Source organism: Syngnathus typhle, linkage group LG7, assembly GCF_033458585.1.
Source record: "Syngnathus typhle isolate RoL2023-S1 ecotype Sweden linkage group LG7, RoL_Styp_1.0, whole genome shotgun sequence".
NCBI lineage: Eukaryota > Metazoa > Chordata > Actinopteri > Syngnathiformes > Syngnathidae > Syngnathus > Syngnathus typhle.
The window spans coordinates 1392636-1417744 of record NC_083744.1 but is presented as its reverse complement, the minus strand read 5'-3'; the positions used below and the strand labels follow the sequence as shown (position 1 = coordinate 1417744).

The 25109-nt window shown below is 45.8% G+C and overlaps 1 protein-coding gene across 12 annotated transcripts in view; it reads right to left on the bottom strand.

Annotated features, from left to right (window-relative positions):
- Positions 1-25109, bottom strand: part of znf276 (zinc finger protein 276) — a 130216-nt gene that overhangs the window by 98892 nt on the left and 6215 nt on the right. For 9 of the 12 annotated variants that reach the window (XM_061283788.1, XM_061283791.1, XM_061283781.1 and 6 more), the window contains 5 exons: positions 18220-18483; positions 17684-17996; positions 17537-17580; positions 17065-17439; positions 4991-5048 (listed from right to left, as the gene is read on the bottom strand). In XM_061283788.1, coding sequence (XP_061139772.1) covers positions 4991-5048; positions 17065-17439; positions 17537-17580; positions 17684-17996; positions 18220-18439 — 1010 coding nt within the window. In that variant the 5' untranslated portion in view covers positions 18440-18483. The remainder of the gene's footprint in view (positions 1-4990; positions 5049-17064; positions 17440-17536; positions 17581-17683; positions 17997-18219; positions 18484-25109) is intronic. The other 3 variants (XM_061283786.1, XM_061283787.1, XM_061283782.1) reach the window with 1 other exon arrangement.

The window sequence follows — 25109 nt, the reverse complement described above, 5'->3', positions numbered from 1 at the left end:
GCACACACGCAAACCGGATATCATACGGAGGCCGCCATTACAGATGCGCAGAACGGATGAGCAAGACACGTCAGCTATATAAAGAGCGAGAGTTCAGTTCTCTACCTAAATCCGTATTACAGGTAATATTTTATTTCACAACACTTTGCCTTGTTCCTTTCTTCTCTGCTGTTCACTTCAAACACGCTCCATGCGCACGGAGCGCGGTGGTGCGTTTACGGGCAGTCGGAGAAATCAACGCCAACAAAAAAAATTACATCCAGCCTAGTTAAGACTATACCAAAGACTATAAAAATGGGACCCATTGCCTCCCTGCGTGTGTGACGATCATTGGGACTTAAAAAAAAATAAAAAATAAATAAAAAATTAAAAAAAATTTTAAAAAAAAATCATAAAAATTCGGTGCGTATTATACATGGGTACAAGCTTTTTTCCAGCATCAGCATGCCATTTTTAGGGGTGCGTACTATACATGGGGGCGCACTATACACGGAAAAAAACGGTATTTATTGTTTGTGCCTTTTTGTTTATGATGTTTTTTACTTTTGCGCTATGCTTGCTGGCTCCGTTTTGCTCCTCTTATTTATTGTGTTATCTGTTTATTTATTATTTATTCATCACTCTTACTATTGATTGTTTGAATTTCTGCCTTCTTGTTTTTATATTGTGTCGCGTACTTGTATGTCTATCGTGTTATGTGTCTCGTCACCGTGGGATAGAGAAAAACGTAATTTCGGTCTCTGTGTGTTGTGACATGTGGAGAGATTGACAATAAAGCGGACTTTGACTTTGACTTTGACTTTCTACATGATGGCATGTCAGCCACAGTGCTCACCAACAGCGGCTCGGAGTCCAAGCTCTTCACAGTAGAAACTGGTGCGAAACAGGGATGCATCATTGCACCAACTCTGTTCGCGTATGCGAGACTCAGGAAAAGAGTCTTTGAAGACCGGGATTTAAAGGCCCAAACCAAGCTCCTGGTCTACAGGGCTGTTGTCCTCCGTACCCTGTTGTATGGAGCTGAGTCATGGACCACCTATAGCCGGCACCTCAAAGCCCTATTCAGGCACTGATTTGTATACGTATCTGTATGTGCACTAGGAAAAAAATATTCCTGAGTCCACTCGGTGTCAAACCGTGGTGGTCTATATAAATTTTGCTTTGCTTGTATGTCAATAGTTGGAAATTAAACAAAGACAATATTTTACTATTTGACAATTTCAAACATTGTGTTTGTGAGGAATCCTTTAACAGTGCTTTTATTAGAGCGTCTTAAAAGCTGTGTTGGTATTTCAGGGTCAGCATTAGGCTGGTTCTATTCCTATCTATCAGACAGGACACACCGAGTGGTCCATGGCAATGCGTTCTGAGCTCTATAATGTTACATGTGGTGGCCCACAGGGATCGGTACTCGGACCAATTCTATTTAATATTTATATGATTCGGCTTGGTGACATAATACGTAAATATAATATTAGTTTTCCATGTTTCGCGAATGAGACTCAATTATATATGCCATTATCGATGACAGATCCGCGGGACTGCTGTAATCTTGAGGCGTGCCTTGCAGAGATCAAACAATGGATGTCTCTCAATGTCCTTCGCCTTGACCCAGATAAAACTGAAATGTTGATAATTGGTCCAGCTCGTTATCAACACTTATTTAAGGAAACCACCATAAGTATAGATAACCGTACTATCACTCAGAGCGATACTGTAACTATCTAGGGTAATATTTGACCAAACGCTCTCCTTTCAAAAGCACATTAAGAATATAACCATAATTGCGTTTTTTCACCTTCGTAATATGATGGCGCCGCGGATGGCAGCCACGGGGAGTCGCTCTCTGTTTATTTGTCTTATTTTGTGTGTTTTCTGTGTCCTCTGCTGTCCATCCCGGATCACTTTTACCAGATAAGCTCTGTTAAACATCGGACAGACTTCTTCTGGTATTTTCTCTTCTGTTCTCTCCGATTCAGACTGTTTGTTGGAGATTCTAGCCGGAGCGGCGGTGCTGTACAAGCTAGCGCGACGACGGCGGCGCGGAAAGCGAGCCGGAGCACTCGTAAGGCTGAGGCAGAAAGGGTTCCGTTCTGCCCTACCGTCAATTCATCTGGCGAATGTCCGCTCGCTGGCGAACAAGATGGATGAACTGCTGCTCCTCACTTCAAGGAACACGGACTTCAGCAGATCCGCCGCGCTGTGCTTTGTGGAAGCGTGGCTTAGCGAACGAACCCCCCACCACGCCGTGGAGCTAGCCGGGTTCAGGCTAATGCGAGCAGATCGCAGCGCGGAGCTCTCCGGAAAATCAAAGGGAGGTGGTCTCTGTTTCTACATTAATGAACGTTGGTGTACTGATGTCACGGTGTTGAAAGAGTTTTGCAGCCCTCTCCTAGAAACACTTTTCATAAACTGCCGGCCGTTCTATTCACCACGGGAGTTTTCCTCGATCGTCATGGCGGCTGTTTACATCCCACCACACGCACGTGCGAGTGAAGCCACGCAGATGCTGGCTGACCAGGTAACAGACATGAAGAAACTTCTACCAAACTCACTAATCATTGTTCTGGGTGATCTTAACAAGGCGAACCTCGCACACGAACTCCCCAGATACAGACAGCACGTAACGTGTCCCACCAGAGGGGCACAGACTCTGGACCACTGCTACACCGTGATCAAGGATGCATACCACTCTGCGGCTCGTGCAGCTTTAGGACTCTCGGACCACTGTCTAGTTCATCTGATCCCGGCCTACAGGCAGAAACTAAAAACTTCTAAGCCTGTGGTGAGGACTGTGAGGAAGTGGACAGTGGAGTCAAGGCAGGACCTCCAAGCCTGCTTCGACTGCACCGATTGGGGAGCTTTCGAAGCTGCAACTTCAGACTTGCATGAACTCACTGACACTGTCACATCATACATCAGTTTTTGTGAGGATCTGTGTGTGCAGACTAAGACCTTCTGCACGTACAACAACGACAAACCTTGGTTTACACCAAACCTCAGGAGGCTGCGCAAAGTCAAGGAGGAGGCCTACAGGAGCGGCGACCGCGAGCTGTTCAGGCAGACCAGAAACACACTGAACCGAGAGGTCAGGAAAGCCAGGAGGTGTTACGGGGAGAACCTGAAGAGACACCTCTGCCAATCCTGATCCCTCAACAGTGTGGAAAGGTCTGCAGAACATCACGGGCTACAAGAAACAAACCCCCCGTCCTGTAGAGAGCCCAAGGCTTGCTAACCAGCTAAACAAGTTTTACTGCAGGTTTGATCGGTCCTCCCACACAACGGGACCTCCTGCAGCACAATCTACATACTCACCTCTCCCCACAACTGCTCTGTCCGCACTCCAGGTTCGCGAGGAGGAAGTGCGCCAGATGTTCCGGAGACAAAAGACCAGGAAGGCACCGGGCCCAGACGGCGTGTCACCTTCCTGCTTGAAAGTCTGCGCTGAGCAGCTGGCGCCCACCTTTGCACGGATCTTCAACCGTTCTCTGGAGCTGTGTGAGGTGCCCTTGTGCTTCAAGAGCTCCACCATCGTTCCAGTGGCCAAGAAGCCCGCCATCACAGGTTTGAATGACTATAGACCCGTCGCACTGACATCTGTGGTCATGAAATCGTTCGAGAGGTTAGCGCTGAACCACCTGAAGGATGTCACGGGCCCCCTGCTTGACCCCCTCCAGTTTGCCTACCGGGCAAACAGGTCAGTGGATGATGCGGTCAACATGGGAGTGCGCTACATCTTGCACCACCTGGACACCCCAGGAACGTACGCCAGGATCCTGTTCGTGGACTTCAGCTCGCCATTCAACACCATCACTCCTGAATTCCTGTACTTACTGAGACAGCTCATGAAGTTAAACCTGCCGCGAGAGCTTCTGAAGACCTTCTACACTGCCATCATCCAGTCTGTCCTCTGCACCTCCATCACGGTTTGGTTTGGATCGGCCTCCAAACAAGACAAGCACAGACTACAACGGACAATCAGAACTGCAGAAAAGATCATTGGAATCAACCTCCCATCTATCCAAGACTTGTACCTGTCCAGGACCAGGAATCGGGCAAGGAACATCTCTACAGACCCTTCCCACCCAGGTTGCAGTCTGTTTGAACTACTTCCCTCCGGACGGCGTTATAGAGCTCGGTACGCCAAAACCAGCAGACACAGAGACAGCTTCTTCCCCCAGGCTGTTGCTCTGATGAACTCACACCACTCAGAGTCTCAGAGACATTACTGTGCAATAACATCCTGCTCTTCACACCTTTTTGAATTTGTCTACACTGTTTTTGCCATTATTCACATGTCCTGAATGTTGTTAGTCACCTAAATGTTGAACAGAGGGTGTGTTTTTACCGAAGTCAAATTCCTTGTTTGGCACGCTCAAACATGGCGAATAAAAACTCTTGAATCTTGAATATTGCTAAGATTTGTCCGATCCTCTCGACCGGTGATGCAGAAACTATTATACATGCGTTTATTACGTCACGCCTGGACTACTGTGACGCATTATTCTCTGGTGTTCCTAAGTCCAGCATCAAAAGTCTACAGTTAGTACAAAATGCTGCTGCAAGGCTGCTCTCACGGACAAGAAAATTTGATCACATTACCCCAATATTACCCAACTTACATTGGCTCCCGGTTCATTTCAGATGTGACTTCAAGGTTCTTCTATTAACCTATAAAGCATTGCATGGCTTAGCGCCTTTATATCTCGTCAACCTAGTTGTTCCTTACGTTTAGTCTCGTAACCTTCGTTCGCAAAACGCTAGTCTTTTAGTGACCCAGAGGGCCAGAAAAATGTCTAGAGCATTTTCTATTCGGGCTCCAGAGCTTTGGAATGCCCTACCAATGGATATTAGAACTGGTACCTCAGTAGAAACATTTAAGACACGTTTAAAGACACATTTCTATGATATGGCCTTTAATTAACTTGTAGTGGCCGATTCGGCGGGATTTTGTGTTTTTGTGATAACAGTGAGGGAAACTGGAACACACCTGTCAGACAGATCACTATCAGCGTGCTTGTCCTTTTGCTGCTCCTCAACAGGAGAAACTGCAAATTTTCGAGACAAAGTTATAATCAATGTACTTTAGGAATACAAACAGATGAAGAGAAGATACATAGTTACTAAGGAAAAAGTGGAGTTTCTGACTTAGTCAGAATGGATGCATGACATCAAAGTCCAAGTAAAAGAAAACAACAGTCAGTGGACAAAGTCCCAATGATCGTCACAAGCAGCCATATACAGTGAATTCTTGGAAAAGGACTTTTTCCTATTATTGCAGTATAGTTTTTCTGTGTTCTTTATAATTTGTTTATATGTATACCGTTTTTTTCCATGTATAATGTGCAAAATTTAACTAATTTATTGTCCTAAAATCTGGGGTGTGCATAATACATGGGTACAATTTTTTTTTTTTGTAAGAAAATCATGGTACAACAATTTTTGAAGAAAATCTTTTCATGGATGGAGTGTGGAAAGGAGCAGGGCGACCAAGTGCAGCTTGGACCAGGGTTCATTGGAGGAACTCAAAACACAGACTTGGTAAACTAACATAACTCTCTAACAAAACCAACAACAAGACTGACCGACAAAGACGTGGAACAAAAAGACAGGGTGACATTACCAAAATCAGGAACAGAAACCTGTGTTATTGTCAAATATTGTTTGTTTTTTAATCTCCATCGCGGACTGGACGTCATACGGAGGCAGTATCACTGCGCATGCGCACTATGGATCCGATGCGTATAGTCCTCTTCTTGACTGACAAATTGTCAGTGACAATGAATGTGATAGTTTAATACAATCAGCAAATAACAAAATGCGTATTACAGGTAATATTTTATTTCACAACACTTTGCCTTGTTCCTTTCGTCTCTGCTGTTCACTTCAAACACGCTCCATACGAACGCAATGCTCTCGTATCAGACGCTTGCTCGATCACCTGCTCGTTTGCTGTCACAATATACCCTACACAAATCTGAAACATTTGTTGCGGCTCCGAGTCACAACGAGGGGTAAGTTTTGGTTTCCAAGGGTGTTTTTATTCCTCTTCAACTTCTCTCCTATACAGAGCCGCCTTTTTCACACGTCACTTTCCTCTTTTAATTTTAACCGAACTGATCGCGGTGGTGCCTTTATGGGCAGTCGGAGAAATCAACGCCAACAAAAAAGATACATCCAGCCTAGTTAAGACCATACCAAAGACTATAAAAATGGGAACCATTGCCTCCCTGCTTGGCACTCAGCATTAAGGGTTGGAATTGGGGGGTTAGATCACCAAATGATTCCCGAGCGCGGCGCCGCTGCTGCTCACTGCTCCCCTTTCCCCCAGGGGATGGATCAAAATCACACGGGGATGGGTCAAATGCAGAGGACAAATTTCACCACACCCAGATGCGTGTGTGACGATCATTGGGACTTAAAAAAAATAAATAAAAATTGGGTGCGTATTATACATGGGTACAGGCTTTTTTCCAGCATCGACATGCCATTTTTAGGGTGGGTATTATACATGGGGGCGCATTATACATGGAAAAAAACGGTATGTGAAATCTACGGATCGATATGGAAGGGAAACATAGGTAAGCAGTACCAATGCGTTAGATCAAACTTTAGTCAGTTCCGATCATTTTATAGGAGATCGTTTGAGAAACGCGATTGTTTACACTTTGCTGAGGCTCATGGGAGATTGCGAGCTGAGGCTCATGGTAAATTGCGGATGGCTAATGCTATAACGATAGCTGCTATACGCGCGAGGCTATTTCATGTCAAAATAGGCTGCTCTGTTAATGTTTCGAGTAAATCTACGGATCGATATGGAAGGGAAACATAGGTAAGCAGTACCAATGCGTTAGATCGAACTTTAGTCAGTTCCGATCATTTTATAGGAGATCGTTTGAGAAACGCGATTGTTTACACTTTGTTGAGGCTCATGGGAGATTGCGAGCTGAGGCTCATGGGAAATTGCAGATGGCTAATGCTATAACGATAGCTGCTATACGCGCGAGGCTATTTCATGTCAAAATAGGCTGCTCTGTTAATGTTTCGAGTAAATCTACGGATCGATATGGAAGGGAAACATAGGTAAGTAGTACCAATGCGTTAGATCGAACGTTAGTCAGTTATGATCATTTTATAGGAGATCGTTTGAGAAACGCGATTGTTTACACTTTGCTGAGGCTCATGGGAGATTGCGAGCTGAGGCTCATGGGAAATTGCGGATGGCTAATGCTATAACGATAGCTGCTATACGCGCGAGGCTATTTCATGTCAAGATAGGCTGCTCTGTTAATGTTTCGAGTAAATCTACGGGTCGATATGGAAGGGAAACATAGGTAAGTAGTACCAATGCGTTAGATTGAACTTTAGTCGGTTCCAATCATTTTATAGGAGATCGTTTTAGAAACGCGATTGTTTACAGAGGGCTCGTTGGTTATTGGCTAGTGGGTGCATACCGCACCCCTAGTCAACCTCAGTTTGTTGCAGTAAAGCTTCTATTTTATGCGCCTTATAGTCCGGTGCGCCTTATATATGGACAAAGTTTTAAATGGGGCCGTTCATTGAAGGTGCGCCTTATAACCCGGTGCGCCTAATAGGGCGCAAAATACGGTATTTTGGAATTAAATAGCCTCGCGGGTACAACAGCTATTCGGTGACGCCCCCTGACTACAGTTACCGTAATGTTGGGAAGCGATGCGACCTTGTGATTTACTAGTCGTACTAAAACATACTAAAACATTTTGGCAGAGCACTGTGTACAACCAGTATGGATCAACAAATTCATCAATTGATCCATATATAAGGCGCACCGGACCATAAGGCGCACTGTCGACTTTAGATAAAAATTTAAGTTTTTAGGTGCGCCTTATAGGGTGGAAAATACGGTACATCAATGTCTCCTTTGTGGAATGGTGTGCTGGCTAATCAGGAGTCAGGACGTTTCCCGGAGGGCCGCTCCAATGTGGGGCCGGTGGGGGCCATCATTTTACAGGCTACAAGTTACTCAAGTTTAATTCATGATTTTAATTCAGTCCATTTTCAATTTCACCATATTAGGACCTACAACACCCCTTTTGCATTGCAGTTCTCTTCTCCGTGTCTAAAGTTGGGAGATACCTTTACGTGTACCTTTACCCCACCTTTACCTTTACCCCACGCACCCCCATCACTCATTGAAATTGGTAGAGTTCAATTTAGCTTGTGCGCCTCGATGCCGCTAGTTGAAGGGAAGACTCTTCAATATAGGGGTGGAGCTGGGCCATCATTTATGGGCTACCACCCAATGACGTTTTTTGCATCGCAGTTCTTTCTTATGTGCCTAACGTTGGGGTATACCATTGCATGTTCAAACTCCCCTCCCCCCGCACTTATTGAAGTTGATAGAATCCAATTTAGCTTCATACCTGGATGACGCTAGGTGTATGGAAGAGGTGTAGCAGGGGAATTAAACGTTGGACAGAAAAAAGCCCGGTGGGGCTGACAAAGCTCGGATATAAAAAAGGAAGACTTTACAGGATGCTGCTGCCAACTGTGCAAAACTCACAAATATGTTTTTAAGAAGACCAACTGCAGATGAAAATGGTAAAAAGCCCAGGTTAGGGGCTTAGGGCACAACACGGGCTCATTAGTACGCTAATATCAGGCTTGGATGCTCTGCTAGCTATTCACCTTGCATTTTAGAAGATAAATATACTACATATCGTTTTAGTAATGCAAAATAATATTGATGATGCAATATAAAACACAATTCAAATGCTATAGTAGCCTACTGACTATCTTAGTTAGGTGTTTTATTATTTTTTTTTTTTATCATCTATATTATTATCTTTTATTTTCTGTTATAGTCACCCATTGTCAGCACTTAAATAGTGGAGTCAAGTGACATAGTGGTAGGGATAATAGAGGTATTATTCTATTATTCTGTGTGCCTCCCATTGGGCCGGTGGGATTTGGGAAACTCCGGGGCTGAAAAATTGTCCCAGCACGCCACTGCCGGTGGGATATTGCTTTTTTTTTTATTCACAAAAATACTAAATGAATACACACTAATAAATAATCTATAAAATTGTAATACAAGCAAATGAAAAACAAAATTGTATCCATTGAATCGATGGAATTAATTACCGTAATTTTCGGACTATAAAACGCGTTTTTTTTCATAGTTTGGGTGGGCGGGCGATTTATAATGAGTGACTTACCGTAATTTTCGGACTATAACTCACTCCGGAGTATAAGTCGCACCAGCCATAAAATGCCAAAAAACGTGAAAAAAAACATATATAAGTCGCTCCGGAGTATAAGTCGCATTTTGGGGGGCAATTTATTCGACAAAATCGAACACCAAGAACAGACATGAACGAGCAACAACAGGCTAAACCAGGGGTGGGCAAACTACGGCCCGCGGGCCACATCCGGCCCACGGGACCGTTTAATCCGGCCCGCCAACCCTGAACAAATTGTATTATTAAACTTTTTTTTTTTTGTCATTTTGCCTGCAATGACTGCGTTTTCCCAGTAGATGGCGAAGCGCTCGCCTGCGCATTTACTACTGGAAGCCGTGTCAGAAAGCTCGGTGCACACTCACAAGTGCGTGTACGTACTCAGTAGTACGGACTTGGCGCACTCTCGCTCTATTCGTATCAGTCCCGAATTTAGAGCGTGGGCTTTGACGACAGCATTCTTATAATTTGCGCGCTGAGCTTTCAGATGCAGTTTTGCGCTAAAGCCACCCACAAACCTTCCCCTGGAATCCTTCCATTAAAATGAGTGGCCCGAAAAAAAGAAGTGAGTGCCGAGTGTTTCAAAAAGAGTGGCAATTTTGTCTCGACGTACGCGACGTGACGTTCAGCCACATCAACATCAACCCGTCACAGATCAAGGTAAACGGACCAATACCTCGGATCTCGCCTAAGAATTGCCACAACAAATTTTACTCCAGACTATATGACGCACTAGCAAAAAAGGGACACCAACAACACTGTTCCCATTGAAAATGAACGGGAGGCTCTCAAGTTTATTGTAAAAAAATGCATTTTGAATATGATTTGTACACATAGCAGGGATTGAAACTAGCGACCATTCTCATTTTCAAACAATGCAGGATGCTCAAGGACATTGATGCACCACCTATTTGCGACTAATCTTAACCTGTAAAGTTCTTAAGGCTTACTTTAAGGAGGTGTTTCCCGTTTCCTCACCTCTGTTACCAGGTGTTTGCGAGTTAAAACTCTGATCTGATTTTCAGATACCCCTCACCGTGTTGCTGTTTTGATTACTTTATTTGGATGTATGCTTTCACCGATTCTTCAAGATGATATATTTGGTCAGAATGTTTGCCGTTTGATGTGATCCCATAAGATAAACATCTTTCATTAATCTGACCTGCAGGCACTGAAGTGATGGAGATTGTTATTCATAATAACAGTGTCGTATTTTATGAGAATCACTGATAGCAGTTTTTTAGTGAATTATTTTTTTTTTAATGCTGTTAATAAATGCATTTGTTTTCAAAAAACTTGTTTGGAATATCCATGCTTTACTACCTACTAAAGGCCAAGATCTTCTATGCAATGACCTTTACAGGTCGCTTATATGACTTCACACAACGCCTATACCATCTGCTCCTGGTCCGGCCCTCCGGTCCAAATTTAGAACCCAGTTCGGCCCGCGAGTCAAAAAGTTTGCCCACCCCTGGGCTAAACGATACGGTATGCTAACGTGACAAACACAAATGAGGAGCTGAGAACGGGCCTGATGTAACATTCAATTATTTAAAAAAAACGATTACATAAATAACACGTTTATAAAACCATCTGTGTCACTCCAATTCATTAAATCCATTGATTGTCCTTTGTCAACAATGCCGTGTGCCGCGCCGCAGTTCAAATTATTCCGCAGGCCCATACAACGATATATAAACTATATTTTAAATAACTATCACATAAACAACAATATTATCAAACCATTTGTGTCACTCCAAATCATTAAATCCATCGATCGAATTTCTCGTCCTTTATGTCATCCTGGTGACAGAGGACATGTTCAGAGGATATGGCGGTTTAAAGTGTTAGTTACTTTATTTGATTTTTTCTCTCTATTTTTCATGTTTTGAATATGTTCAAGATAAAGATATCAAAGCATGTGAAGTGATCAACTATACTAAAAATCAAAGTCAAAAGTCAAAGTCAGCTTTATTGTCAATCTCTTGACATGTCAAAACACACAAAGAAACCGAAATTACGTTCTCCTATCCCACGGTGACGAGACATATTACACGATAGACATACAAGTAAGCGACACAATATAAAACAAGAAGGCAAAAATTCAAGCAATAAATATTAAGAGTGATGAATAAATAATAAATAAACAGATAACACAATAAATAAGAGGAGCAAAATGGAACCAGCAAGCATAGCGCAAAAGTACAGGACGCTACGCAGAGCGAGTTCAGGATCCTAACAGCCTGGAGTATGAAGCTGTTGTTGAGTCTGGTGGTGCGGGAGCGCAGGCTCCTGTACCTCTTCCCAGAGGGCAGAAGATCGAACAAAGAGTGAGCGGGGTGACTCACATCACTCACAATCGCGGTCGCCTTGCGGGTGAGATGGGAGATGTAAATGTCTTTCAAGGAGGAGAGTGAAGCACCAATGATCTTACCAGCCGTGTTCACTATGCGCTGCAGGGCCTTCAAGTTGTAGTCAGTGCAGCTGCCACCCCAAACAGCAATACAGCTGGAGAGGACGCTCTCAATGGTGCCACGGTAAAACGTAGTCATGACGGCCGGAGGAGCGCTCGCTTGCCTGAGTTTCCGCAGGAAGTACAGGCGGCACTGGGCTTTCTTCGCCAGTGATGCGGTGTTGGTGGACCAGGAGAGATCCTCACTGATGTGCACCCCCAGGAACTTGGTGCTGCTCACTCGCTCCACCACAGCACCGTCGATGGTCAGCGGCAGGTGTTGGGTGTGACCCTTCCGGAAGTCCACAACAATCTCCTTGGTCTTGTCGACGTTCAGCGGGAGGTTGTTGTCCCTGCACCACGTGGTCAGAAGGTCAACCTCCAGCCTGTATTGAGTCTCGTCTCCCTTGGTGATGAGACCCACCAGAGTCGTGTCGTCAGCAAACTTCACTATGCGGTTGTCGCTGTAGGTTGCAGCGCAGTCATGCGTCAGGAGGGTGAAGAGCAGCGGACTGAGCACGCAGCCTTGAGGGGCCCCCGTGCTCAGCGTGATGCTGGCGGAGATTTTGTCGCCAACACGTACCACCTGTGGCCTCTGACAGAGGAAGTCCAGTAGCCAGTTGCAGAGGTAGGTACTGAGGCCCAGCTCGTCAAGTTTGCTGATGAGACGTTGTGGCACAATGGTGTTAAAGGCAGAACTGAAGTCCACAAACAGCAATCTCACATAGGAGTCCCTTCTCTCCAGGTGGGCGAGGGCCGAGTGGAGGGCAGAGCAGATGGCATCCTCAGAGGACCGCTTGGCTCGGTACGCAAACTGGAAGGGGTCAATGGTGGGGGGGAGAACGGAACGGATGTGCTCCATGACAAGCCGCTCAAAGCACTTTATGATGATGGGCGTAAGTGCCACGGGGCGGTAGTCATTGAAGCAGGACGGAGCAGGTTTCTTCGGCACAGGTACGATGGTGGCAGCTTTGAAACACGGCGGGACGATGGCCTGGTGCAGGGAAGTGTTAAAGATGTCTGTGAAGACATCCGTCAGCTCACCAGCGCAGTCCTTCAGCGCTCGACCCAGGATGTTGTCAAGGCCCGCCGCCTTACGGATGTTGATAGCGGCAAGCGCCCTCCTCACGCTGTCGGCGGAGAGGCACAGGGGCAGCTTGTGTGAAGGGGGAGTGGCCTTCAGCGGGCAAGTACTGTTCTGAGCGTCGAAGCGAACAAAGAAGCGGTTAAGGTCATTGAGCAGACGGACGTCCCCTTCACAGCTCTGCGGTGCGGGCTTGTAGTCCGTGATGGTCTGAATGCCCTGCCAAAGGCTCCGTGCGTCCCTGCTGTCCTTGAAGTGGGCGGTAATTCTGCAAGAGAACGCCCTCTTTGCTTCCTTGATGCCCCGGGACAGGGCCCTCGCAGTCCTCAAGCCAGCCTCATCCCCCGCTCTAAAGGCTTTGTCCCTGGCCCTCAGCAGCCTGAAGACAGCCCCCATCAGCCATGTGAAGTGGTCAACTATACTTGTGAGTAAGTGATGTAAGTTAATGATCAAGTAAAAATTTGTGAAAAAAACATACAAGTCGCTCCTGAGTATAAGTCGCCCCCCCCACCCAAACTATGAAAAAAAACGCGACTTATAGTCCGAAAATTACGGTATATGTGTTTTTTTTCAAAAATCGTCAAAATATTTCCCCCCAAAATAAAGAGTGAAACCGCGATAAACAAACCGCAATGTACGTAGCAAGGGATTACTGTAATTTGAATTTCAAGTGACGTCAGCAGCGCAACGCGGCGTGGCGCGGTGGTTGTTTACATAAAGGACAAAGATTGATCACGGGATGACGAAGATGACGAAGGGCCCCACGTACTACCGGAATCATTAGCGGCTTTGTTTCTAAGTGACACGGCGGATGAAGAGTTTGAAGGATTTAAGGATTTGGAGTGACACAGAAGGTTTGAACAACTATTATGGCTTTTACCCACGTCCGGTCCTACTCTACGGAGCTCTCTTTCACTTCCGTGGATAGAAGTCGGGGTCGGCGCTCGGCCGGGTGGCTGTCCGGGGACGGTGGATGGGGCTCGGACATGTCTTTTACGCAAGCCTGGTCCTACTCTACCGAGCTGTCTTTCACCTCCGTGGATGGAAGTCGAGGGCCGGCGCTCGGCCGGGTGGCTGTCCGGGGACGGTGGATGGGGCTCGGTCATGGCTTTTACGCACGCCCGGTCCTATTCTATGGAGCTCTCTTTCACTTCCGTGGCTGGAAGTCCATGCCGCCACACGCCTGGAAGTTTGTTTTGTTAAATAAAGAACCGTTTACCAAACCCACGTCTTTCCTTGAACTTTGTTAACACTACAATGTAGTTATGTAGTAGATCTGTGGAATAGCGACGAGGCTGACGTCAGGGCGCACGCGCGGCGTTGTTGACGAGTGACGAGGAATTTCAAAGTCAAGTCAAAGTCAGCTTTATTGTCAATCCCTCCACATGTCACAACACACAAAGAGACCGAAATTACGTTTTTCTCTATCCCACGGTGACGAGACACATAACACGATAGACATACAAGTACGCGACACAATACAAAAACAAGAAGGCAAAAATTCAAACAATCAATAGTAAGAGTGATGAATAAATACTAAATAAACAGATAACACAATAAATAAGAGGAGCAAAACGGAGCCAGCAAGCATAGCACAAAAGTAAAAAACATCATAAACAAAAAAGCACAAACAATAAATAATAAGAGTAATAATAAATAATAAATAAACAGATAACACAACAAATAAGAGCCAGTGTGCATACAGACAGTACAGACAGTAAAAGTACAGGACGCTACGCAGAACGGGGGAGCGAGTTCAGGATCCTAACAGCCTGGAGTATGAAGCTGTTTGAGAGTCTGGTGGTGCGGGATTTATCTATGGATTTAATTATTTAGAGTGCACAGATGGTTTGATAATACTATTGCTTATATAATAGTTATTTGATATCTAATTTATATATCGTTATATGGCCCTGTGGAATATTTTGAAGTGCAAGCCAATCGTCAGTTGCGCATTGTTGACGAAGGACGATCGATAGGTTTAATGATTTGGAGTGACACAGATGGTTTGATAACATTATTGCTTATATAATAGTTATCCATCCATCGATCCATTTTCTGAACCGCTTAGTCCCCACGGGGGTCCAGGGCTCAAAACTAACGATTGCCCGATTGCCCGGGGCAAGTAGCGATGGCAGAGGGGCAAGTAGAAATTTTTCCTCACTTGCCCGAACTTGCCCTGCCATAATACCATGTTTTCAAGCTGTAAAAACACGATTTTGTGCATAATTTCTCGCAACTTCTGCCGCTTCTGGTCCGACATTTTGTTTTCTAGGGAGCGGTTAGTTTCTCGTGTAAGTCTGCAATACATTGATAACGGCAAAGCGCTTCGTAATTAAATGCATGCTCCCTCACTCGTCCCTGGCTCTTCTGCGCCTGCGCACCAGCAGAGCTTGTTTCCGGTTGGCGGATACGAAGGCATATGAAGGCAAAACTTATAGTGTTGTCTTTTTTATTGCAAAAATGTGTCGGGCAAGTAAAAATCCACTCCAAAAAAATTTGGGCAAGTAAAATTTTGTTTCGGGCAAGTAAAATTTTCTCCAACTTGCCCGAGGGCAACTTGGGCAAAAAATAAGCTTCGAGCCCTGGGGTCGCGGGCGCGCTGGAGCCTATCCCAGCCGTCATCGGGCAGTAGGCGGGGGACACCCTGAACCGGTTGCCACCCAATCGCAGGGCACACAGAGACAAACAACCATACGCACTCGCACTCATACCTAGGAACAACAAGTCTTCAATCGGCCTACCAAGCATGTTTTTGGGATGTGGGAGGAAACCGGAGCGCCCGGAAAAACCCCACGCAGGCCCGGGGAGAACATGCAAACTCCACACGGGGAGGGCCGGAGGTGGAATCGAACCCGCACCCTCCTAACTGTGAGGCGGACGTGCTACCCAGTGCGACACCGAGCCGCCTATATAATAGTTATTTGATATATGATTTATATATCGTTACATGGGCCTGTGGAATATTTTGAAGTGCAAGCCCCGTCAGCGGCACGCACGCATTGTTGACAAACGATTTAATGAATTGGAGTGACACAAATGGTTTTATTAACGTGTTATTTATGTAATAGTTTTTTGAATAACTCTGAATTTTACATCAGGGCCGTTCTCAGCTCTTCGTTTGTGTTTATGTCACGTTAGCATACCTATCGTTCAGCCTGTTGTTGCTCGTTCATGACTGTTCTTGGTGTTGGATTTTGTCGAATAATTTGCCCCCCCAAATGCTACTTATACTCCGGAGTAGAGATGCACCGATCCGACTTTTTCAGTTTCGATACCGATACCGATGCCGTGGCTTTGCGTATCGGTCGATACCCGATACCGATCCGATATTATGGTTGACTTAACAAGCTACATAACTCTACATGTGGAACAGAAAAGACCAAAGGCAATGGCATCAGGCAGACTACACAGTTCTTTGCTCTAAATTAGGGGTGTCCAAACTAACGGTCCAGTTTTTATTGGCCCGCAGCAAATTCTGAAAACATAATTGAATATGGCCCGCACAAGAAGCTTGAGCTCAGCTTCTCAGTTTCCACACTAGATGGAGCCCGCCACACAAAGCGTTTGACGTCCCATTGACACCCCCCGGAAGAGAAGCGAACACGCAGCGTTTGACATCCGATTAGCCGACCCCCCCCCCCCCCCCCATTCGGGAGAGAAGCGAACGCGCAGCCTTTGACGTCCCATTAGCAACCCGAAGAGAAGCGAACGCGCAGGGTTTGACGTCCGCTTAGCAACCCGGGGAAGAGAAGCGAACGTTCGCTCCATGTTTGCGTTTGTTTAGAAAACTCTCGTGGCATGCGGCACACGTGCTGCTGACGGATGACGTAGCCCGCGTCCCAATAGATTAAGGAAAGTACCGGCTCACAGATCGGCTGCATTTTCCGATACCCGATCCATCTATTTTGTTGATATCGGGGCCGATATCCGATCCAGATATCGGATCGGTGCATCTCTACTCCGGAGCGACTTATAGTATATGTTTTTTTTCACATTTTTGGGCATTTTATGGCTGATGCGACTTGTACTCCGGAGCGATTTATAGTCGGAAAATTACGGTAATCTAAAAAATATTCGATAGTGATAGCCCTACTTGAATCATTATGTTTGCTTCATATCCATTGTGGTGGTGTCAATCACAAAAGCACTGGTGTTTTCTTGTATTGGACAAAATTATAGTGAAAAATATTTCCAAATGGTTACTACAGTACATTATATTGGTTGAAAAGTTGGGCTGTCAGGAAAGGTGCTGGAAATTTCATTGAAAGATGTTAAACTTGGAATCATGGGTTAAATTGTAACTGTACCTGGAGTGCTGCAAGTCCAGTCAGCAAGTGAAGAACTTTGAATCAGTGGAGAGACTGCTGGTGGACTTTGCTGAGCCTGACAGATTACTCCAACTGCTGTGCTCCTTTCATCACAGTCCACCCCCCCTGCAATATTTCTTACACCGTTTCCACGCTCTGGATTGAGCACATAACCAAACTTGGCTGAGGTGGTCTGTGTGTCCATAGAGTAGCTGTGCCCATCAGCACAACACCACACTGTTTTGACCGAGCCCCAGCACTGGCCCTCAACCACCCCCTTCAGGTCAGGGCAAAATTTGCAAGCCTCTCCATGATGATGAGCCCATGACACAAGGTTGTGAAGCCACGCGGCGTTTGAAGAAAAGAATGATGAACCTAGTGAAAGAGAAATTATAACAAAAGTGTTTAAAATTGTAGTATAAGTAACCGAGGTTCTAATAATGACAAAAGTGTAGATGATGATTTTTCTTACTTGTTGACCCATTGTTTAAAAAGTCTGAAAACATTGGATTAGGCCTGAAAAAAATATGAATATTTATTGTACACTGAAACTTAATATACCCATCAAAGTAAAAACTAAATGTTCACAACAAATATTGTAATTTTCTCAAAGATTCACCTGATTTTAGAATTGTCTCCGCCAGCAGGCAAGAGATTAACCATCTGCAAAAACCTGAACAAAATATTGTGGGACTTATAGAACTTGTGATGACATTTCTTGCAAACAAATTCCGATAATCGAGGGTCAGGGTCCAACTGCACTCCAACCAGTTGCTGGAAGTCGAGATGAAATAAAGAGGGTGACTGGCCAACAGCATACGCTTCGTCATTAACAATATTGGGAAAATCCTGAGGCCATTTGTTGAAGGCATGCAGCAGACTCTGTGGAGAAAACCTTCCATGGCACAATCTGCAGACAGCAGTGGGGACTCCTTTTGGGATGAAATATAGCATCAATTGACAAATTATGGTGAAAATTCATATCATGTCCAGTGAAACATTTCATTGTAAAACATGGCCCAAGTGTCCTATAATTTAAAATGATTCACTGCCAACACTTCCAATCACAATGTATATTGGGCATCAGCAGCTACTTGAACTACATTTAATTGTTTTTGAACATGCTGTAAACAGCTAAATTAACCAGACACTCACTGGGGGGGTTTGACTTGACATCTGAATGCTTCTCCTTGTCAGTCAAAGTGTAGGTAGAATCTGTTGTGTCATCTCCATGAAGTTGGTCAGGTGTTGTCGGAGTCACATGGATGCTTCTCTGAGTTTGCCTTCTACTTAAACAAAGTATTTTCCCTTCATATACTCTCCTGCTCTGTTGTGACACTTTGGATGACTTTAGGCATCTACTTTTCTTCTTCATGGTTTACTAGGTTTTCAATAGCCGATGGATCTCCAATGGACCTGCTGATACAAAAATGCAGCATGATTCAAGTTTTAAAGGAAATGTTTAAATTTATGGAAAAGGAGGGAAAAAAAATCATCGGTTATAGAGCTAAAATATTTTACAGGTTCAAACGGAGTGGATGGAAGTACAAAGGACAATTTTTTCATCGTAGTGCCACTTACTGGCTACAGGAAATAAACACATTATTCCTTGAAGTTTATCGCCGAACGGGTCAACTAGCTCTACTTAATATTTGTTTGGAAGAGGCCCTCATGATGTTAAAACCTTTTAAAATATGGCTGAGTTGTGTTTTCTACATTTTTTTAACGAAGGAACCCCTATTGAAAGGTTCACCAAAATCTAAAATAAATTGGAGACATATGTATGTACATGTTCCTAACAGCCCAAGACCTACAAAAAGTCTCAGGAGCCCTACTTTAAACTCAACAAGAATCAGATTTTGTCATGATTTTTGTGATACCGTAAAAGTACATACAATACAAGTAATAGAATTTAAGATATTTCATTTAAAACACCTGCGAAGGAACACCTACACCAGACGTATCATGGAAAATCCACTTTTTTTGCTTTTATATTCATTTTAATGTGTATTTGGAGTCCTCAAGATTATATAAAAGTGTCATCTATCCCTCCAGGTGCTGCAGAGATACTTGTACGAACTGTTAGGGGGATATTTTTTTTACTTCGTTCGGTTTTCTCCGTTTTCTATTACGTATTTTTATCTATTACATCACATCCGTTGGGGAGGGACTACCAAACAAGGTAATGGGTGTGGCCAAACGGTTTCTCAAATCCGCCATTTTTATTACTCAGAGAGACTTTTGTAGTCCAAAAAACTCAAGGATGCCGAAGTGGAAAGATCAAAATGTTTCGTTGTTGGATGCATCAATCCACAAAACTCATTGCACCGCCCCGCAGCATCAGAACCTCAAAGAAGTCATCAGAACCTTAAAGAAGTGTCTGGTCAAATATAATTTATAAAGCAGTGTTCCCACGTCTGTGGGCAAAGTCCTGCTTGTTCAAGGATGAGTATTTCAGAAATCATTTGTCAGTATAGAGAAGTATTCGCCAAGAGACTTGATGGGTCAGTTCCTCCAATCTATGGAAACAACAGACACGGTAAACTGGTAAGCTTGAGATGACAAATCTAACAAACTGTATTTCACTTTAATAATAATGCGTGTCTATCCACTCGTTTTCATAGCATTACCGTCAGTCTTTCAGCTAATTTTAGAGCTGTGCGCTCTGTTTTCACTTCTTGTGGGTGTATTTTGAGTAGTTGTATCAGATGAATTGCATCGAAGGTCCTGTATTATTCTTGGGAACAGAATGATGTGTTCAATGCATTTGTTAGCTTATCGCTAAGGCTAGCATTATCTTACCGGTTAAATTGACTGCAGTGCTTGTTTACAAGACATGTTCATAAATATTGTGAGGGGATTTATTTTGTTACATGTTATGTATGTATAGACAAGTCTTCTGCCGTTGATATCTTTTAATCAATCAAAACGTTTGCGGCGCAAGAAAACGCTACCTTGGCTAAAAAAACTACAAATATGTCGACCGGAAAGGGAGGTGCACATCTTGCGTTCTGGAGGGAGTGGGGTGGGAAGTATCTCATTTGCATTTAAAGAGACCACACCAAAACGACTTGCTCTGAGCCACACCTCATAACAAGAAGGACATGTCATGCTATCAAAATGAGGAATTCAGACAAAAGTATCGCTATTCCACTTTATATAGACCACAACTGAATGAGTAAAATGTAAAACAGAAGAATTTATTAACGTGATACTTATGTAAGCTTCCGGTGCTGCTTATACAGTAGGGGTGTAAATCGCGGGTTTTGTCACGATACGCTATCATATCGATACGAAGAAGCACGATAGGATATTTGCTGATATCTTAAAGCCTGCTGTGATTCATTCACGATACATCACAATATAGTGCTCTACGATCGATATAGAACAAATTCCTGATTTATAACAATTCATACGCAAAATCAACAAAGTGCTTCCAAACGAATGACTTGAAGCCCAAAGGGGAGCGAATTTCCTCGTCTTCTTGGACACTAGCCATAGCACCAGCCCAGGAGCCGCGTAGCTGTCGGCTCCCCTTTCACGTGCCTGCTCTGCTCACAACACAACACGCCGCGCACTGCTCCCGGAAAGAGGAAGCAAGCAACAATGAACTGGATTTCAAAATAAAGTCGCATCTAATGTCCGAGGTCAAAAACGGGCGATACAGATCGATGTTTACGTTTAGCATCGATGCCAACAAATCGTGGCGCATTATATCGATTAATCGATGTGTATCGATGAATTGTTAAACCCCTATTATACAGTCAAACCTCGGTTTTCGAACGTCCCGGTTCGAACAAATCGGAATTCCAACAAAAAATTCAAGATTTTTTTGCTTCGGTTGTCGAACAAAAATTCGGAAGTCGAACCTTGCGAGATGAGCCGAAAGGACCGGAGAAAACCCGACCGCGCAACCCGGATGCCGACTGACTCCGTTCATTGTTATTGTATTTTCGTTACTTTGAGGGTTGTATGAACCCCTAATCATGCCTCCAAAGAAAGCAAGTGGGAGCAGTAAAGCCATCTTAAAATTTTGGAAAGTACATCAGTTGCGCGGTCGGCGGCGCTACGGGTGTGCGTTCGGAGGTGCACTGCAGTTGCACGATCGGACAAAAATGCGCAAATGAAAAAATGCTTAAAAAATGTGTTTTGTTTTTTTTAGTCTTGGAACGGATTAAAATTTTTCCATTATTTGTAATGGGAATAACTGATTTGGAATTCGAACAATTCACTTCTCAGACAGCCTTATGGAACGGACTGTGGTCGAAAACCGAGGTTTGACTGTATATAAACAAAACAGGATTTTCCCCCAAGTTTAGCTGGTGCATCTTATATTCAGGTGTGTTTTATCGTCTGGAAATTACAGTATCTCTTAATCTGATGTACTTTATTTTCAAAAAATTCCAATTCCAATGTGCCAGTATCCCAATGTGGCAGTACCCCAATGTTGCCAGGGCTGCAAGGGCTCTTTACAGCTGCTCGGAGCTCTCGTTATTATCCATCCATCCATCCATCCATTTTATATACCGCTTGTCCCTACGGGAGTCGCAAGCGTGCTGGAGCCTATCCCAGCAGTCATCGAGCAGTAGGCCGGGTTGAACTGGTTGCCAGCCAATCGCAGGGCACACAGAGACGACCAATCATTCGCACTCGCACTTACACCACCAAGGAGCCATTTGGAGTGCTCAATCATCCTACCAAGCATGTTTTTGGGATGCAGGAGGAAACCGGAGCGCCCGCAGAAAACCCACTTTCATCAAACATGAGGACAAACAGTCCAGCTTTGTCGACACTCGTAACTAGCTTCTATTTGAAATATGGCGCTAAATCAAACTTGATTATGTTGCCGGTCTTGCAGTTGTTGCACGCGAAGCTTTTTGCTATCAAATTTTGCTGTCAAAATGGCGGCGCGTGCATACGCAGCGACCTCTCTCTGTCCCGCCCGAACGGTGTTTTGTTCGTCTAATGAGTGTTTGTCCGGCAGTTTTATGTGTTTGTCACGTCGTACTGAGTCGTGCTACAGTTACGGCAGGCAGGTTCTGCTCGACATCGGCGAAAGCGAGTTTTGTCGAGTTCTGGACTTTGATGCGGGGACATTAAAGGAGCTCGGACTGCTACGTCCTGAAGCGTCGCCGGACTCGTCTGCTATTCCTCCCCCGGTTGGGAAGCGTCGAAAGCGGTGTGCGAGGAGGCTGAAGAGGGGCAAGCGCGGAGGCGTCCGGGCCAGGCTGGCGGCCAACCCAGCTCGCCCGGCCGTGCCTTCCATTCTTCTGGCGAATGTTCAATCGCTGGACAACAAAATGGATTACATTCGCTTGCTGCGATCTACAAACCGGACAGTGCGTGACTGCTGTGTGCTCGTGTTCACTGAGACTTGGTTGACCGTCAACATTGCAGACTCCGCTATACATCTGGAGCGGCTAGTGTGCTATCGAGCGGACCGGGCCATTGTACAAGAGGGAAAATCTTGTGGTGGTGGAATATGCGTCTACATCCGTGACGAATGGTGCCGGGACTCTGTAGTGGTATGCAAGCACTGCTCGCCACTGGCGGAGTTCGTGATCATTAAGCGCCGTCCTTTTTACCTGCCAAGGGAATTTACCGCGATTCTGCTAGTCGCGGTTTACATCCCGCCTTCCAACATCGAAGGCGACAGGATCGCGGGTCTTAGTGAACTGTACCAGGCTGTCAGTGAACAACAGACAGCGCACCCTGACGGTTTCACCATCTTCACTGGGGATTTTAATCATGCTAACCTGAAGTCTGTTTTTCCGAGGCTTCACCAGCATGTTAATTTTCCTACGCAGGGCGACAGCTTCCTGGACCTTTGCATAAAGGAGCTTTCAAAGCTGCCCCCCTCCCCCATCTTGGACTTTCTGACCATATCACTGTTATGCTTTTGCCCGCATACAGACAAATGGTGAGAGCGTCCAGGCCAGTTCGCAAGCAGGTACGGACGGGTATGGCCTGAGGGTGCCTCTGATGTGCTTCGTGACTGCTTTGGCTCTACTGACTGGGACATGTTTAGGAGGGCTGCCACTTGCGACGATCGGACAGACATTGAGGAGTATACTGACTCTGTTTCCTCCTACATCAGGAAGTGCATTGATGATGTAACTCTCTCAAAATCCGTCGTCACTCGGGCTAACCGGAAGCCATGGCTGACAGGTGCTGTCTTCAGGCCAGAGGACAAAGCCTTTAGAGCGGGGGATGAGGCTGGCTTGAGGACTGCGAGGGCCGACCTGTCCCGGCACATCAAAGAAGCAAAGAGGGCGTTCTCGTGCAAAATTACCGCCCACTTCAAGGACAGCAGGGACGCACGGAGCCTTTGGCAGGGCATTCAGACCATCACGGATTACAAGCCCGCGCCGCAGAGCTGTGAAGGCGACGTCCGTCTGCTCAATGACCTTAACCGCTTCTTTGCTCGCTTCGACGCTCAGAAGAGCACTTGCCCGCTGAAGGCCACTCCCCCTTCACACGAGCTGCCCCTGTGCCTCTCCGCCGACAGCGTGAGGAGGGCGCTTGCCGCCATCAACATCCGTAAGGCGGCGGGCCCTGACAACATCCCGGGTCGAGCGCTGAAGGACTGCGCTGGTGAGCTGACGGGTGTCTTCACGGACATCTTTAACACTTCCCTGCAGCAGGCCATCGTACCTTCGTGTTTCAAAGCTGCCACCATCGTACCTGTGCCGAAGAAACCTACTCCGTCCTGCTTCAATGACTACCGCCCCGTGGCACTTACGCCCATCATCATGAAGTGCTTTGAGCGGCTTGTCATGGAGCACATCCGATCCGTTCTCCGCCCCACCATTGACCCCTTCCAGTTTGCGTACCGAGCCAAACGGTCCTCTGAGGATGCCATCTGCTCTGCCCTCCACTCGGCCCTCACCCACCTGGAGAGAAGGGACTCGTATGTGAGATTGCTGTTTGTGGACTTCAGTTCTGCCTTCAACACCATTGTGCCACAACGCCTCATCAGCAAACTTGACACGCTTGGCCTCAGTACCTACCTCTGCAACTGGCTACTGGACTTCCTCTGTCACAGGTGGTACGTGTTGGCGACAAAATCTCCGCCAGCATCACGCTGAGCACGGGGGCCCCCCAAGGCTGCGTGCTCAGTCCGCTCCTCTTCACTCTCCTGACGCATGACTGCACTGCAACCTACAGCGACAACCGCATAGTGAAGTTTGCTGACGACACGACTCTGGTGGGTCTCATCACCAAGGGAGACGAGACTCAATACAGGCTGGAGGTTGACCTTCTGACCACGTGGTGCAGGGACAACAACCTCCCGCTGAACGTCGACAAGACCAAGGAGATTGTTGTGGACTTCCGGAAGGGTCACACCCAACACCTGCCGCTGACCATCGACGGTGCTGTGGTGGAGCGAGTGAGCAGCACCAAGTTCCTGGGGGTGCACATCAGTGAGGATCTCTCCTGGTCCACCAACACCGCATCACTGGCGAAGAAAGCCCAGTGCCGCCTGTACTTCCTGCGGAAACTCAGGCGAGCGAGCGCTCCTCCGGCCGTCATGACTACATTTTACCGCGGTACCATTGAGAGCGTCCTCTCCAGCTGTATTGCTGTTTGGGGTGGCGGCTGCACTGACTACAACTTGAAGGTCCTGCAGCGCATAGTGAACTCGGTTGGTAAGATTATTGGTGCTTCGCTCCCCTCCTTGAAGGACATTTACACCTCCCATCTCACCCGCAAGGCGACCACGATTGTGAGTGATGCGAGTCACCCCGCTCACTCTTTGTTTGAGCTTCTGCCCTCTGGGAAGAGGTACAGGAGCCTGCGCTCCCGCACCTCTGCCCTCTGGGAAGAGGTACAGGAGCCTGCGCTCCCGCACCACCAGACTCTCCAACAGCTTCATACTCCAGTCTGTTAGGATCCTGAACTCGCCCCCCCTTTCTGCGTAGCGTCCTGTACTTTGCGCTATGCTTACTGTCTGCTGTACGCACACTGGCTCAGTTTTGCTCCTTTTATTTATTGGGTTATTTGTTTATTATTTATTCATCACTCATTTTATTTATTATGTATTG